General features: G+C 43.2%; 1 protein-coding gene across 2 annotated transcripts in view; it reads right to left on the bottom strand.

Annotated features, from left to right (window-relative positions):
• STARD13 (StAR related lipid transfer domain containing 13) overlaps window positions 1-18,324 on the bottom strand; it is a gene marked incomplete at both ends in the record, with an annotated part of 265,428 nt that overhangs the window by 116,093 nt on the left and 131,011 nt on the right. The window contains one exon of one of the 2 annotated variants that reach the window (XM_082011775.1): window positions 3,853-4,021. The exons of the other annotated variant lie outside the window; for it this stretch is intronic. Coding sequence (XP_081867901.1) covers window positions 3,853-4,021 — 169 coding nt within the window. Of the gene's footprint in view, window positions 1-3,852; window positions 4,022-18,324 lie in introns of those variants that run through there. 2 annotated transcript variants of the gene reach the window in all.

The following is an 18,324-nucleotide window of genomic DNA, read 5'->3' as shown; positions in this document are numbered from 1 at the left end:
TAGGAATTTCTCTTATTGTTCGTTCTTTCTTTCTTTCTTTCTTTCTTTCTTTCTTTCTTTCTTTCTTTCTTTCTTTCTTTCTTATTTTCATTTATTTCTTATTTTCATTTATTTCTTCATTATTTTCTTACTGAAAGTGCAGTCTAAGAATCCAATTCTACTGTAGATGAACGGGGACATTTCTTTACTGGTGATGCCAGTAAACATTTTCAGAGTATGGCCTTAATTCTTCATTTCTTTCATACCTACTGCTACTTTTTATATTTTCTGTTCTCCACTGAATTTAGCCATGTACTCTGAAAGAAATAACAACTTTGTGACTCATGTAATATAAATTCTTGAAAGTCACCACCTTATTTATTTAAAGAGAACATGAGTAATCATTAATGAATTCTCATACAGTTACTGCATACAGAGTTTGAATAAATACCTCAGACCAAGCATGCTACACCCTGTTCCTTTATGCTGAGGCATGTGTCCCCTTCAGCGTGGAAACTAACGGGCTTATGGGGGAAAGGGAATCATCAAAAGATCACATTTTGAAAATACTTATTTAATATACGACAGATAATTACTACTCACATTCACAGGCCACCACATAATTCTGCCTCAAGGAGTCGGTGGTGTACATAAACCAAATATTTAGGACTTTCAAAGTATGATCTGATTAAAATAACAGTCTAGTTCCTTTCATTTCCCTTGTGGTGGTTTTCTTTTTAGAAATTATTAAATAGCATAATTCCTCTAATGATTCATTTAGTTTATTTTTAACTAATACCAAAGGAAAATACAAAGGAAAGCTTCTTCAGCAAACGCGTTTATAAAGGAGGAAGAAAAGCTATATTGCACAATATGATAAAGTAATTTAGCATCATTTAAAATAGTACATGCAGCTAATGACCAAAAAGATAGAAGTATATGCAAAACTTTGTATTACACTGCATTAGTGAACCTGGTTCCTGTCCTGGGATTGAAGCTCTGACTGCTCTGTACATTGTAAATTGTATGCATCGTGAGTTTGTAAATCATTCCTTTCCCTAGGGAAAAATATCCCTGATGTAAAAACTTCACTATTTCCTCCTGTGGGTGCCTCCAGTCTGAAAACCATGAACCGAAAAATATCTGCGCAAGAAGTAGAGAGCAGGTATTCAAACAAGCCCCAAGGCACTTAAACATGTGGCAGATCTGTTTTCAGCAAAGCAATTAACCAGGCAGGGTTCATCGTTCCAGCGATATTAAAATGCAGGCTGGATGTTTTTCTAAACATACGCTATAATTCAAATTTTGGATTGGGGGGGTGCTAACACAAGAATTGTGGTAGCAGGGTTAAAATACATGGTCTTAATGGCCTTAGAATGCATGATTCTGGGACGTGCGAATTCAAGGAGACTAAATAATGATTTACATGCTTTACTCAGTTGGGTGCCTGACAGCAAGTTTTTTTCATCTGGCATCTCTTTGATTTACTTTTCGATACATTCTTGATAAGCTGGTCTGTGGCACTCCACTAGTAACAAATCCCACTTGCCAAGGGGTTAAAACTCACTCGCCTCTAAAGGGACAGGCTGATACCTCCATCCATATTACGGTACTCTTCTAGTACCCTCTGGGGCTGGGGCTGGGGCTGGGGCTGGGACTGACTGCAGTGCCCTCACACTGCTTACAGTCTGAACAAGGCAAGCACAGAGGGTGACATGCTGACCCAGAGAAACCTGGGTGAAAGTCTTGTCAGTGACTGATGGGTCCAGGCTTTTCATCCAGAGTGCAAACTTGAGGTTTCAGATTGAGTTACACTAGCTAGACTTAGCTTTTTTTGGTATTGCTAACACAGCTATTTGTATCAAAATTATTAGTCGTTACTTGGGGCACTGCAGAAAAAATGTGTACCTTGCCTATAGTTTTGCACTAGATGTGTGTATCCTACACATGTGCTCATACACAGACGTCAGCATCTATTCGCACACATAAATTCATTATCGCTAACAAACTGACACTTAACCAACAGTGGACTCTGTCCCCAGTTCTCCATCAATCAAAGAGGTGAAGGAAGCAACAACATATTCTTAGTCATCCAAAATACACAAATATTTCATATACCGAAGTGCAGCGCATACCACATCATCAAGGCGCTACACAAATCCCATTTCCCGCAGCTCTGTGCGGGACAGGTTGGAAAGCTGTGGCAGAGGAGCAGAGGTTATTCACCGCAGACTGACCATCCCTGCGACAAGCTGCAGCCAGGAACGTTACAACTCGGAAACCCTTCCCTGTCCCACCAGGCAGCCTCTCGAAAGACTTGGCACCGCTGGGTGGCTTTGGCAGCCCTGGCTGTCCCGGACAGCTGATGGGTTACGGGTTACAAGAGGGAACATTAAACAGCACCACGACAGGTAGAGGAGCTGTGTTCATCCATCCCACCCACAGCTGCTGCTTGAAAATTAAGCTGGTACTAGCACTGCACCCAAAACACTTTCAAATAAACCTGGAGAGAAGTCAATTACCCTTTCTTTCCATTCAATCCAGGCTGTACACTGGGTACAGAGAATGACATAATATCCTTCCTGAAATCAGAGCTGCAGTGAGCACCAGTATCCTTCAAACAACCAGTTCCTGAGACCGCCTTGCAAACAACTGCATTTTCCTAATTGCCACAGAAACTATCTTTTTCATCTTTTTTAAAAGCTGGCCAAGGAATTATATATTGTTTTCTTTATAAATGCAATAAAGGTTTCATCACTATATCCCTGCACTTCTGCCAGAGTTTGACAGCCACGGATATAGAGAATCTTACTGGAAAGCAACACACAGAAATAGCCACTCCATTTAACTGCTGCTGGTCAGAAGCTCACACCAGTATCTGTGATATTTGCCAGATTTGACAGTAAACGATGTTAACTCTATGCCTGCCCCTAGTTAGCAGAATCAAATATCTTTTTGCAAGCTGTCAGGAAAGTGACTATTATCTTCAGGATTTTATTCTTTTATGAAAAATACATGACATACTCTTTTTCTGCATGTAGGACCACATCCACTTTGGAAACTCGTATTCTTGGAAACAGGATGCTATACAAAACTATGATCAATACAAAACTGTGTATTGATTTGCTTTTTAATTTGTAAAAATCTGTACAGTTGGCTTTTTTTTTTTATCTTTGCATTAATGATTCTGAAGATGATTTTAACTTGCACACACAAGCCAAAGCATTTGTTCTGAGGCCAATCTGCATTTAGCTTTACTGCCATAGACACACATTCAGAAAAAAAAAAAAATCAATACATCTGTAATGACTGCCTAGATAACTGCATAAGCAGCTGCAGAAAGCCAAGTCAGCAATTATTTTTAAAGACATGTGACACGTTTTCTAATCCTCTGACAGATACACATGCTTGTTTCCAAAGGATGTTATCCCAGCTGCCTTCTTCCAGCCGCTCTGGACTTCTGCTTTGTTTTTAACTGGATGATCAGCTGTTCTCTCTCTGTGCTTTACCATGGGCAAGTTTTACTTGTAGCAATCGGAGCAGATGTACTGATGCCAGTAACTGCACTGACAGTCGGAAAAGACGAACTTCAGCACTTCAGCTACCGCATAGTTTATGATTAAAAGACAATTTAGTTAAATAGCTAATCATGCACTAGTGTTTGTCTCTTGGTTCTCTGTGTACGTGTATGTGTAGAAACAGAAAGGTATGAATGACTATTTCAAACTCTGACTCTTAGCCAGGTTAGTTCAGAATAGCGATGGGGAAAAAAGCCTGAAATACGGGGCATTAAAAACTGGTCTCATACGAAAGAGGGGACCTGCAGACCCTGCCACAACAGCAGGCTAAGGAGAGCTTCTGCCAGTAACTCACCTTGCTGAATTTTCGTCAGTAGCTGGTGACGGGCGAGGATCCTGCTCGTCCGGTAGGGAGGGCGCCTGGCAGTTTGATCGAAGCGCAAGTACATGTCCTGGCCCTCAGGTGACACCGAGTTTAGGTAGTAACAGCCTGTGCCCGACGTCCTGGGCACCTGCTTAAACATCTCTGCTCCTTTAAAATCACTCTGTCCGTCTCCGCTGTGGCTACTCCAGATTATAATCAGGGTAATGAAAGGAGGGAGGCAACAAGCCCTAGGGAGCTGAAAAGAGCAAGCGCTTTAAAAAGAAAAAGGAGTGCCAAAAGCTACAACTCAGGATTCCTGCTTCTCCCACATGATCCGCACGGGCCAATCGCTCCGAGTCCAGCCTGTGGAAGCCGAGCCTGCCTGAGCGGGACAGCCAGCCTGCCCCAGCCCCGGCAGCCCCGGCAGCCCCCGGGTGGACGGAGCTCATCCGGCACGGAGGGGCTGCACCGGGCCGCTTCGGAAAGCAAAGAAGAAAAAGTTGAAGCCACTCGGGAACGCCTGTTTTAGCACACGTAGGGCTGCTGAAAACCTTTTCCTCCTCCGCTCCACACCGCCCAGCTGCCGACTCACCGCCAGAGAAGATGCCCTCGCTAGTTTTCTAAAAATCATACTCCTGTTTGCCAAGACAAAGTCCATTTACGGAAGGGCCGTCTGAATCCCCAAAACCACACAGTACAACGAGCACTGGAACAAATGAAGCCCTTGGGATGAAAAAAAAAATCAACAACGCCTAGCAGCAGGCACACAGCAGTAAACAAACCTCAAGAGCCACTAATAGTAGTGTTACCGAGAACCGGTCACAACCTGGAAGAGGGGAAGGGGATGGAGAGATTCTGTTCTTCAGGTTTCTCACCATAACGTCTTCTGGGTGTTTTTAATGGACAGAGGGGCACCTGTTTTCATTCAGTCTTACATATGAACCACTGAGTTTGCAAAACATGCCATTTCTTTGGAAGCAGAACACTGCCATTTTTATCAGCAAGCAGGCAGCAAATCTGGGTAAAAATACACCGAAAAATGCCCTCCTAGTATGCCCGTCAATGAATTTTCCATCACATTTTAAAATAACAATATTTTGATTTAATACATCCCTAGCATGAGCTGATTTCTAAGGGAGCAGAGCCCTTGCCAGGGAGTTTTGTGATCAAGACAGCTTCTGATATGGGCACCACTGGCCCACGGGAAGCACTTTCACAACCCTGGAGATCAGCTTCACAGGATCACAAAACTGGAAATGATGGCGACTCAGAAGTCTCTTCCACCCGCCCGACTGAACGGGCCCCTGCCAACACCCGTGTGCAGGCAGCAGGGAGGGGAAGGCAGAGGGGAGGCAGCGGGGTGGCCAGCCAGCACGGATCCTGCACAGCTCAGGAACCGTGTTGCCACCTCCCGAATCCGTGCCCCTTCCCAGGAGGCCAGAGTCAAAGCAGGGAGACGGAGAGCCGACCACTGCTGGTGTGGCTGCAAGCCCCGGGGCAGAAGGGGCTCAAGCCCCATCCCAACCTATGGGGGATCTCATCTCCCCCGTCTCCACCCTGATATCTACCTGTGGTGACATTGTCTGGGTCCTGTTCTCTGGCCTTGAGACCAACAAACTGTCACAACGTGCCTTCGTACGACGGAGCTCTCCTCCCACCCCAGCCAGGGCAGCCTCGTCCAGGCTGCCTGCCCGGGCAGCGCCGTGGGGTGGCACTGGCTGCGACCTGCCCGCTCGCACGGGATGGGGTCAGGCCAGTTTGCGATGGCAGAGGTAGCTACCTAAACGTGGTGGGGGGAAAGGACAGTGTCTCATTCACAGTTGTTCATTAAAATTTCACTCTATGCAAAACCCTTAGGGCAGGGTTTTACTGCGATTCAATCTGTTCTCATTATACCTTATGGATTCTATTCCTCACCGATGTGGGGCCTTTGCAGTGCCATAAAATGGAGAAATATAATTCCAGGTACTAGAAATTTAAAATGCTCTAGCCTGAAAGCCTCCAGGACCTTTATTACCGTCCACAGCACCCGTGAGTCCTATATCTGCTGGTTTTGGCTCCCGGTGTGGCTGTACAGTCTTCTCTGAGACTCCCAGCAGGGACTTCAAACTCCAGACAAAAGAAGCAGCACCACTACCATCTATACTCCCAAACAGGTCTGGTCACTGGCTGCGCAAAGCAGAGAGGCAGGAGAACCACGCAGGTGCAAGTGGAGAGATCCGGAGCAGCGGGGAAGGGATGGTTTCTGTTCCCACCCCAGCTTGCCCCACTCCAGGAGAAGTCAGCATGTCAGTCCCTCATCTGCTTGTCTTTTGAAGAATAAACATCCCAGAGACTCCCCGGTGTCAATGGGGTTCACAGCTTTATCCAGAGAGATATTATTTATTTATCCAGAGAGACATTACCACCATGTGGGGAAATTCTTATTTGATTAATCTACAGTCTTTTGATCTAATTCTACTTATAAAATGCTATTGCTAGTGGAAAAAGCAATTATTAACATTTCATAGCACTCTGTTTAAATTTTCATAGGGATTTCTTTTTCTGTTGGAAAATGCACTGACTTTTTCAGCTAATGGGATTCTCCATTCTTCCTTGCACTATTTCCAAAGACTAGGAAACAGTTTAACAGAAATGCAATGCTAGCCCAAAGAAACAAAAACCAAGGCAAGAGCCTGAGTAAGGTATTGACTAGGGAAGAAGTCCATTAAGGGCTCAACAAGCCCAGTTATATGGCTGTAACTCAGAGCAAAGCACCAGCCCCAGTGCCCCTGTGGCTGCCCATCCTTCCCTCATTCCCACCAGAGAGCAAGGGGCAGGGCAGGGCCCATGTTCCCCAACAGCACATCTCAGTGGCCACGAGGGGCAGAATGAGGAGCCTCCTTTGCAGGGCAATAACGTTCCCTTCCTCCCAGACACGAGGGTCCAAACACAACGTCAGAGCCAGAGGGCTGCTCCAGGCTCAGCACTGCCGAGCGCTGCCTCTGCTGAGGCTGAATTCTTTGGCTCTGGTCCAGCACTCGCATAGTAGTCAAATAAAACAAGAAACAACAGGAGTTAACTGGTCTTGCGGTATTCTTCTGAAAGCTCCTGTGCTTGAAGTTGTGCAGAGTGGAGGAAAGAAGTAGTCCTCAACTGCATACTTCTAAAGCGACTGTCTCCTTGTTCGGTGACTGCCTGGATGCTCACTGCTTATTTTAAAAAATGGATCATTCAAATGAGGAAACCCCTTTGGCCATCAATCTTTCACACAAAAAGTACTACAGAAGCCTAAGCTGTTATATAAGAGTGCTAATTAATATTTCAGTCTCAGTCTACAGACTATTTCTGGAATAGTTCATAGAGCAACATTTAACTTCATGCTAATGCATCTCATAAAAGCACTTCAAGATGAAAGCTTCCCCATGCGTTTTACAAAGGCTGCAGGGAGCTCCAGCACACACCTGAAATTGCTGCCTGTCACGACAGCAGCAGAGCCCATGAGATGGAAACGCAACCCCATGTTCCCATGTCGTGACTGATCCATGTAGGAATGGAGAATCCTTCATAAAACCACCGCTGGAATTACTAATTTTTTTTTCTGAATCAGAAACGTCCACATTTGTATCTATAGTGTACTACCTACACGTCACAGCTAGACATCTAACATGACAAACGGTCATTTGATGGATATTGAAATGTTCTGGAAGATCAGGAAGTTTCACTTAAAGGTTTATTAATAAAGGACAGCACTACTGACACCTGCACAGTGTTTATTAGTATAACTGACAAAGTCAATTCAAGGGTGCGTACTCTTCTCTGTATGCATTCATAGGCAGAACTGCAACACTCGATTTTCTATTCATTGATTTTTATGTCTCTCTCCTACCTTTTCTCCCTGAAATTGCATTTGGTGCGAGAGGGAAAGAGCAAACTATTTGCAGAAAAAACCTGCCCCAGGGCTACCCAAGTATCACAGGTGATACTTGAGATCTGCTTCCATGTCACTAAGAGCGGGGTGACCCAATCAGCTGGAGAGAACAAGGCGGTGTACTCTAGAAAAGCTAAAATACATCTGATAATGAACTATGCACTTATAACCAGCTTTTCTGAGCAAAACAACAGTGTGAGTTTCTATTATTTTAAAAAATGGATCATTCAAATGAGGAAACCCCTTTGGCCATCAATCTTTCAGACAAAAATCACCTTGGCCTTAGAGTAGTAGTCACATAGGCAGGAGGCAATGCTATAGGCAGTGGGGTAACTGAGAGTAAATTGAGATGAACAGCACTTTCCCACTCGTATTCATATATATGTATATATAAAAAAATAACAGGACCACTTACTCTTGTCTTATAATTCACCCCTCCTAAATAACTGTGAGACAGGTCCATGATGCCGTATGTGGCACAGAGTTCTTCGGGCTTGGATTGAACCTGCAGTTCTCACACAGCAATCAGCCACTTGATCTTCCCGCTGTGACCCATTTCCCTTTTATTGTTAGTTGCACTTATCTTGTTATATCGCATCTGAAATTAAATGGCGACTTGATGGCTTCTCTTCATTTGAAAGCACTGGTGCTATGAGAACAACACAGCTTCCTAACCACTGGAGAGGCACAGCTGTTATTAACATTAGTGACTTGTATTTAGAAGAAGCCGGAAACTCTTGTTTTCATGTCACAGAAGAAAAAAAATCAGGCGTCTGCTTTTAACTTGTTGATCTCTCAATTCCCTTCTGTAATTCTGCAAGTACAAGAGTAGTTTGGTTTGATGGATTATGGCCAAAACTCCAATATCCTATATCTGCAATATAGCCTATATTGGATATTGGCATCCTATCCACATATCCTACCCCTAGCCTATCCACACATCTTATATTGCTTACCTGTATCTGCCTTTACAGATGCCTGCACAGCAGTTCATGTCTTAACAGCAGGCAATTCCTCCTTTCTCAAATTTAGGAAGAGAAAAAATTCATATGCAGGGAACCCAAAGCTGTGTTTATGATGAGGCTTTCACTTACTTCACGTGTGTTGGGTCCTGTCTCTGGGACTGGGACTTTTAAAAGCAGAAGCTCATTACCTGCAGTTTAGGAAAAATGCTTTATGTTTGAACGTAGACGTTTGTTTGAGAGCTGAGCTGGGATTACTACAGGCTGCAAACTCATTTATACAGGGCATGAAACAGCAGGGTCTCTAGCGCAGCCAGAAACGTTTCCCTCTGGCTCAGCAGTGCTTCGACCATCTTCCTGAGCCGTGCCGTGGCGCTGAGGCTCTGCGGCTCGTCTGGGGCTGCTAGGAATCGGACTGGGGCAAAAGGAAAATAGTTTATGCCAGATTTCGACACCGCCGGGAAGCGGGATGGAAACGGCTAATAGCTGCACAGCATTACAACAGAGGATCGTTTCACTGGAAAGCCTGATACTGATGTGTTCTGGAGGCAAGTCAGCTGCTATGTCAACTGCCTGATAGTGAGTTTTAAAAATGAGTACTGCTAAGCAAGGCTTCTTTTTATGCATGAAAGAGAGGCTTAGAGACACCCTTGATAAACTTCAAACCAGAAGAGGCTTCTGACTAGTACATGATATCTTTTCCCTCTGTTCTAGCATCCCCATTCCAGCATTAGAGGATTATCCATCTGCATTTTAAGACTCACATGTTTAGTGGACAGCACTGGTGTAAAATGTACCTCCTGATTACAAAAGCGTTAGTGGCCTGGCCAAACCACGCCAGGCAGCTCTAATACAAGCAGAGGATTAGAAATGATATGCAGGCTTGCTACAACAGTAGTGCGTTTATGGGCACAAAGGACGGCAGGGAGAAAAGGGCAGTAACTGCCCCACCAGCCACCCAGGCAAGTTTATAGAAATAAGGACACATGCAAAAAGCTGAGAAGATGAGGGTCATGGCAATAAAGCTGAAATGATTCTTCCCATCAGTCCTCCTGTAGAGGAGCTCAGGGATGTCAAATCAACAAAATGAATAGTAACAGATTTGAAAAATGCTCCTCCAAGATCCTCTGCCAAGAGATCATAAAGAAGCTCAAGCTATCAGGGATAAAAAGGAAAAGGCCACTTGTGGCTTAAAGGCTGCTTAAAGACAGGAAACAAAAGTAGTAATAAATATTCCATGTTCACAATGGCGTGAGGTTCCCAATGGATTCCCACAGAGATTAGCACTGGAATCTGTTTTGTCCACTGTCCATACATTTATTTAAAGGGACCGAGTAGTGAGGTGGCAAAATGTAATGATGATATCAAATTAGTCTGGAAGTCAAAATGCAAATTGATTTGAGCCATTGAAGGTACTTACAATATTGATTGAGAAGGCATTAAAATTGTAGGTTTTGGGTGCTGATAAATGTACCGGAGAAAAAACACCCTCAAGGTACACAGTACACAGTGCACAGTGATAGGATTTAATGGAGCTGTTATCACTGAGGAAACAGATCTTCAATAGGTTTAGGAAAATCCAGTACAAGTGCTCAGTAGGAACAAAAAAATCAATGAGCATTTAGAAACTTTTTTAGAAAAGTAATTGAGAGCAAACCAACAAAGATGGTTACGCTATTACAAAGGTCTGCCATGCACTTGGCAGTGCTGGGGTCTTTTCTCACAGTGGATGGAACATATAAGCAATAACTTAAGAAAGTGTTTAAATAAACTTAGTTTCTTATGTTATCCAAATACATTGTAAATCCCTACGCTGGCCTACTGCTGGTGTCACACTGAAATTATCATGGAGAAAGTTCAAAACAAATGAACAGAAAAACAGCATAGCTGATCCCTGGAAGTCATCATTAAAGGATGCTGTGGCTGTCAGAAGTTCAAAGAGTTCAAAAAAAGATTAGATAAAATCCTGAAAGAAAAATCCACGAGGGCCATTAAGCACAAAATTCTAGTTAGTGGCTCAGATCCTCCCTGAACCACGTGAACACAGGTAGGATATATAAGCTGTACAGCATCACTACATGCTTATGTCATTGTTATATTTTTCCCAAAATAGTTGCATCTGCCCGCTGGCTGACGCAGGATACAGGGTTGGATGGGGCTGTGGCCTGACCTGCAGTGGCTGGTCTGTATTCTTACATGAGCTAACCAGCCTGCACCCACCCCGTGGACTATATAATAGTGGGGTCCTAAGAGCATTGCTAGTGCATAAATGCATCAAAATAACTGCTCCTGTGATTTGTGGCTGGAGCCTGCAGAATAGCCAGTATTTCCCTGGATACAACCTCTCCGTGCCCTCTTGGCACATTTGCTGGTCAAGTGTAAGCCGGTGGCCCGTTGGTCGCAATGACTGGCTCAGGGGATGTGACCTTCCCATCCCTTCTGCTCTCCCTGGGGATTAGAAGGGACCAGGTGCTCCTGGCCAGTGCATAAAGTCATTGCAAGGGGTTGGTTGTTTCATGCAGTGTTTGGCTGCTAATTTAGGCTTTATGGTTTCATTCCCGTTCAGTTTTAAACATCACTTTTTTTCTCAGTCAAACCACACCAGCTTATGAATATAGACTCCACTGGCCTCAGCTGAACTCGTCCCAAGCCAAGAATAGCTAGCATCCCGCAGTGTGAAGTCCCTAAAGACAGTGGTTCTCAACAGTAAATTAAAAAAAAAAAAAAAAAAAAAAGTTGGATAATAAATAGAGGTCAAAATAGAAGTCAAAAAGAGAGAAAGACTTTTCAGGTGGCAGACCTCCTCTGCCAAAGCATTCAGAGAGTATTATGAGAGGAATGAGCTAAAAGTAGTTTCCATACCCTTAGTGCACTCCCTCTGCTAAATGTTCCAAAAACCAAACCCACAGGAATTGTATAAATACATTTAAGTAGTGGTGGGCTAACACATATCCTAATCTCCCAGTCTCACTAACAAAGTGTTTGGATAATACAGCGATAACTTAAGAAAGTGTTTAAATAAACTTAGTTTCTTATGTTATCCAAAGACATTGTAAATCCCTACGCTGGCCTACTGCTGGTGTCACTCTGAACCACAGGCAAACATTCCTATCTCAGCTGAAGGTTCATGTCTTCGCAGACTTCATGTGAGGGCTTCACTATTTATTTTCTTTCAACAGGACTCCGGCACCATGGTGATGAAATAGGTTTTGATCTGGTTTTGAGAGAGGGTTTTTTCATCTCTCTGTCCTAGAGAGACAATGCCAAAGCTACATTTTGTAAAAATTAAAACAACCCAGCAAGACAGAACAGAATAGCTCTTGGCAGCACTATTTCAAACACAACAGCATGGGATTGGTGCATGGGAACATCAAACTCTCCAGACTCCTTGAAATCAATGAATATTAATTGCATGATTTCGGTCACTGGTTCAGTGAGGCAGACTGGCACAATGGTTAAGGTACAGGACTACCTGGCCATGATTTGCTGTAAGACTTCAGGGAAGTTGTATAATCTATCTCTGTACCAATTTCCTGACTGCTACCAATAACCTTTGTGTTGCTTCACTACTTTGGTACCTATATGTAAAAAAAGGAAATATAATTTTGTAGGCAGGTTCATTTTCCTTACAAGCAACATCAGTCCACTGGAGGCAGGCTAAAGTCTACTGTAACTGCATGAACTAAGGAGAAAATAAATACCCTTCTAAATGGTCCCACACCTGTAGGGGGTTCCTTCAGATGAGACACTTATTGCCTAAACTTGCAGAACGCTACAGATTTCCCAACATATTATTAAATGCATGTTATCAGATCTTATAAATACTGTATAACAAGGATGTAGTGTTTGTACATGTGGCTCTACAGAGCAATATGCACTAACTGGTAAGCTGGGTTTTGACTCTAGGGCTGGACTGCAGCCTAGCATGCAAGGAAGTGCTCTGCAGGACACGTATAAAACATTTTGTTCACTAACAGCTAAAATGTCTCCTTTTTTTCTACAGCCCCCAAGCCATCACCAACAAGAAAGCCACTAGGTACAGCAAAGCCTTCCCTTTGCTGGTTACTCTTCCTGGAGATGCAGGAAAGCAGGAAAAAATTTTGGCTGATGTGTGCTTGGGAGTTTGGGCTACATTGGGCAGCAAGTGTTCCCAGGAGGGATGTGCCCTGCAGAAGCTGCAGTGACCCTTTCTACCTCCACCTTTCCTACCTCCCTGAAGAAGCAAACTGAATTAAGCCCTGTGGCAGCCAGCATCCCTGGCACAGTGCAGGACCATCTGGCCCGACATGCGGCAGTGCCGTGCTGTTGCTGCAAGGGTGAGTGAGGGCACTGAATGCAGCACAGAGCTGAGAGGTCCATCCCCATGGCATCTGGGTATGTGCTTGCCCATGTCCCTGGAGAACAGGGTGCACATATTTTCTTCCCTCCCCCAGATTACCAGCTTGGGCAACCCAGAACCAGAGAAAAGGTCCTGCCCAGAAAGTAATATGGATGAGCAGTGAATGTGGTCAGTAGTCCAGCTTTAAGGCTGACCCACCATGTCACTGCAAGTGCAACCAACACACTTGCACACTTAGCTGGTTGTATAATTTTAGCCATACTGGTGCCTAAATGGCAACCTCACAAATAAAGAAGCGGGGGAAATATGGGACATGCATGTATCACTTATCCTTCACCTAAAGCTAGAATTTAGCATAATCTACATCAATGGCTCTGTACAGTACATTAGTTGCCCTGTATGTCTGACATTCATGATGCCCATAGCTTTTAATCCCAAATTTTTTCTTTTCATATCAGAGGATTTAGGAGCATCAAACAGTTATAATTTTATTTAAAACAACAACAACAAAAAAACCCACAGCCCAAACCAAACAATCCCTTGCAGACCTTCCACAATAAACCAGCAGTGGAACAGTTTACAGTATAAATATATATTCATGAATTGGACAACTGCAGGATTTTCTGTCTCCCAGCAATCAGCTGCTCTGTGCACAACTTAAGCTTTCCATTTCTAGACTCTGCATTTCTTTCTTGCACTTTTGTTTTTAAACTCAGTTTGCACTGCACTAGATAGACACCATAGAGGTGATGTATCTAACTAGATAAAGTAATTTTGGCCAACAAGTTGCAGGTATTTTTTTTTTTCCACAGAGTGGAAGCCTGCCAAATAGCAGGAGCCATGCAGAGGAAAGGGCTTCACATAGCTCCTTTGCCAGCCACCATGCTGCTTCTCCTGAGAAAGGGCAGGCAGCCTACTCCTCCTGCCCCACAGCCTGCCTTTGGAAAATGATTCCAGTGAGCACGAAGGACCAGAGAGAGCCTAAAACCTGCAGCAATGCAGACGGGGTGAATTATTCTCCAGCAGACGTTCCCTCCTTCTCCCCCACCGTATCAGCTGTCCTGCCTTGGAGCATATTCTCTTTCTCCACCTCTCCCCTCTCTAGCTCTGTACATCTACACACTCCCTTGCACATCCTCCCCCCTCCTCCAGCAAACACTTACCAAGACTTCTTCTCCTCTGTTGGTTCCCCCTCTGTTCAAAATAGGCAGACCAAGAGAGTTGGTTGATAAAGTCCATACCAGCCGTGAATTTCGTTTTTACTCTCTTGATTCCAGTGTGATGAAAATATTGCTGCCTATCCTGTGTTTTTCCTGGCACTCTATCAAGTCCCTCTACCAGGCTTCCTCGCTGTCCCACTTTCTGAACATACAGCTCTCTTTCAAATCAACCCCACGGTGTTCCTCATTTGTTGTTGTCTACTTAAGGTGTTGCTCCATGTTTATGGAATGTAGTTTTACTGGAAAAATTCCTTGGCCAAAACCTTCAAAAGGAACGACTCATCTTGGGTCGATTTTCCATGACACTTGCAAAGCTCTGACTTTCTGGGAGCGTTGGTTTCCTCAGTCTGAACATAAGACTTCTTTGAAGTATCTCAAGTCAGGCAACTAAAAATTGCAGAACTGAAATTGCACCTGACCTTTGAAAAAGGTTGGTCCTGTTTATGTTTGCTGATTTTTTTTCCCTCGTGTTCAATTAGAACTTGACAGGTAGGTGCTGTTCTCAGCTATGAAATTAAGGCAAAACTGAGTCCTGAAATAAGAATTTCCAGATCATGCTGCTGTAGACGTCTTTTACTCCAAACGAGAATTCATTGATTACTCTGTAAATGCTCAGGATTTGTACTTGTGTAGCTGAGATCAGAATTGGCTTTGAAGGACTTTGTATGTGCTGTATACTTGGATGGCAAAAGAATGAACCAGAGATTCATGTACTTCAGTCTTTATTTTTCCTCCTTTTATGGCCTGGGGAACTTATGACAAATAATATACTCACTGGTTCCTAATATGTTACCAAACATAATAGGTTGGATGATAAATTAAAACCAAATGGAGTTCTGAACGTTTTGCTTTCAAAGCACTGGTAAACCTCTATTGCTTTAAAAATAAACTTTGTTCCCACTTTGCTCAGACTAGTGAAAGTTCGTGCGACAGGGAGGCAACTCTAGCTGTGACACCTGTGAATGATTTGAAAATAACTTTTAAAAATAGCAATTGTGATGTGAGGGATTACACGTCTCCAGAAGATTACAAACGGGAAACAGACTCTGTGTCTCACCAGTTTAGGAGTAGCTCAGCTAGGAAGTGCACAGTCACATCGTAAACCTCCCTCTTACTTTGTTCCTAATTGGCAGCCTTGTTAACAACATCAGCAAAGAACTATTTACTGAAACCTAGAAGCTAAGAGGTCATACCATAAACTTGTCATGTCCTTATACGCTTTCCTAAGTATCCACTAGCAGCTGCTGTGAAAAACAGGATACCTGAGGCTGACGGACTTTTGCTCTGACCGAGGACACTGTACCAAGTACAACAAATATTCACACATCGGATAACTAACTAGTAGTTTGAAAAGTGAACATTCAAACACACTTTAAAGTATGCAGTAAGAAATCTGCATGGCTGCTGCCACTGTTGCTTAGTTAACCAGCCTAGGATCACAAATAAAATCACACAGGTTTTATTATGATAAATTCGGTATGTGTTTTAAAGACATGTAATTCACAATCTGCCCCCCCAGAATAATCTGGAAATGGAGAAATACATTTATGTGAGGTTCAGGTCCACTGGCTGGTTACTGTCGGAACATCTAACTTTAAGTGCATGTTCAAGGGCCACTGAAGTCACAGGCACCTCGTCAGCTCAATCTGCTGCTTTGCTTACTTGAGCAGGTACCTTAAAACGAAGCCAGAGATGCTATAAGCACCAATACCTAAAATTAAACTTCTGCAATGCTAGTGGCTCACTGATTTCCATATCAAACACACTCAGGTGGTAGCTGAAGGTTTTTTCCCCTGCCTGTCACTGATGCAGGCAGGTCTTTGGTGCTGTCACTTGGCTAGGATTATGGAGAGAAATAAGTACCACGAGCAGGCAATTCAACCCCCTTGTCTCACACACCTCTTTCAGGATGACAGGACTTGTTTTCAGAGGTACCTATTCTTGTCTTGACTGTAAAGGACCTCGTGTGACTAGTTCAATCCTTTCCAAAGGCATCCCCACTAGATTCACTGATTTCAGCTCAGGGCAGATGCTTTTCACCCTGTCCATTATTTATAACATGAATCAAGACTATGTGGATAGTGCATAACATAATGCTTGTACTCTGGGACTAAATGAAACCTAAGTGGAAAAGGAATGAAGATTTCTTTTCTCAGGTATTCCTGTCAGTCAGTGCAGCTTAGCTGACTTGGCTGCTACGCTCCCATTTTGGGATCCAGCCTTGATCTGGAGATCAAATTGAAACTGTGCTTCAACAGGGTTGAGAGGTACGTTAGTGGCTGTGCCACATACCTCAGGAAAGCCAGTGAAATGCTGACATGGATTGTATTCACCTTCATGGGCAAGCTGGGTCTCGGGATACCGTCCTTGGGATGGGTGGCTTTGTCTCTACCATCTCACTAGCAAGGTCTGCATAAAGACTGAAAACTGCTACGTGCTGAGGAACCCAGAGAAGAATGAAATGTTAACTGCGCAAGAATTACTGTATTCCACAACTTCCTACTGATTATTTCCTACTTATTATGTTATTGCTGACTGTTTCTTTGCTTGAAATTGGGTGGACATGTTAAGTTTTACTCAGGCATCTACTGGCAAAACTAATTGAGAGATGCGACTTCCGATGCAAAACAATGCCCCCCATTAAAGCACCAAGTCATTAAGTAGGAGCACCCATAAATAGAAAGGGTTGTAAAAACAAATAGGGGAAAGCAGCTGGTTTGCAACATCTTTGCACAATTTGCAGTAGCTAAATCTGGACCCAATTAATGACCTGTTTATTTTCCAAAATTTCAATAAAATGCCTTGGCAAAATCTTAATCTGTCTCTGGAGAATGTCTTATTCCCTTCCATATGTTGCCTGATCTGTCATAGCAATAAACTTCTTCCCAGTTTCAAGATCCCTAACGATTGCACCAACTGATCCTTTCCATAAAAGAAGAGATAATGGTTCCAGCCCTCTAAAAGTCATGACCCTACCTTAAGAGAAAGCAACACGAAGGAGTGAAAGAGCAAGTACTCCGCATCGTAGCCTCTGCTGTGACCTAGAATCCAGAGATTTAAAAAACAATTCTGTGGAGTCTGGAGTTCCCACCTACAATTCATCCCGGCTGTTTCATAATCCCTCTGAATTCGATAGTCTCTTTAAAATGCTGCCATGCCACAATTAGTGTATATGCCTTGGCTTTGTGACACTTGTCCCGATGTCCTTGTTGTTTAGGGTGCCTTCAAAAGAAACAGCTTAGGTCATTTTGTAATTACCCATGTTTATGGTTTTGTATAAAACAAAACAGATGTTTCAGAGTCAATTTTATTTGGTGGTATCTTGACTAACCTGGATTCTGAAATGTATTTGATCTCTATTTGAATCAGATTAGGTATAGTATCCACTATCTTATTAGAAAAATCAGAAAAATCAGAAAATCCTACCACAATGATTTAACAGATAATATTTTAAAAAGTGATGTGCTGTTGGTTTACAGGTTAAATGTAACAAAACAGATGAGTCCACGTGAGTTGAACACTTAACCATTTAAATTTACAAAGTATTTAAGTTCTCTGCTGAATTAAGGCCATGATCAAATTATCAGCTTTGTTCTGAAATAAAAGCACTTGGAGTTGTTGGGGAGATAGAGACCAAGCAGCTGTAATTATCAAAATACTCATTCACCAAGCTGGTGTAAAACTATATGCTTCTGACCCTCTAGGAACTAGCATTTCTTTATTTTCAGGAGTGATGGAGTGAGTCAAGTCAGAATGATAAAGTCATTCTTACATCAGAATCCAGAATGTTTCTGCTGATGTTTAGAGAAGCTGCTCTTTATTTTCCTCAATGTAACAGGAAGAGAAAAAATGGTCCAAATCTTTAACAGAGCTGTAAGAATTCTTCCCAGGAAAGAAACTGGGCAAAACCCCAAATACCTCACCATGTGGCAGAAATTCAGGTAGAGGTTCAATGCACGTATGTTTGGTTACGGATGTTAATGGCAATTACTGATGTTTTGAAAGCTGACTGTGTCTTTTTGGTCATGTCAT

The sequence above is a fragment of the Phaethon aethereus genome, assembly GCF_964289735.1.
Source record: "Phaethon aethereus genome assembly, chromosome: 1".
Classification (NCBI taxonomy): Eukaryota; Metazoa; Chordata; class Aves; order Phaethontiformes; family Phaethontidae; genus Phaethon; species Phaethon aethereus.
Note: the sequence above shows the minus strand (reverse complement) of the source record. Positions and strands in the feature narration are given on the sequence as shown.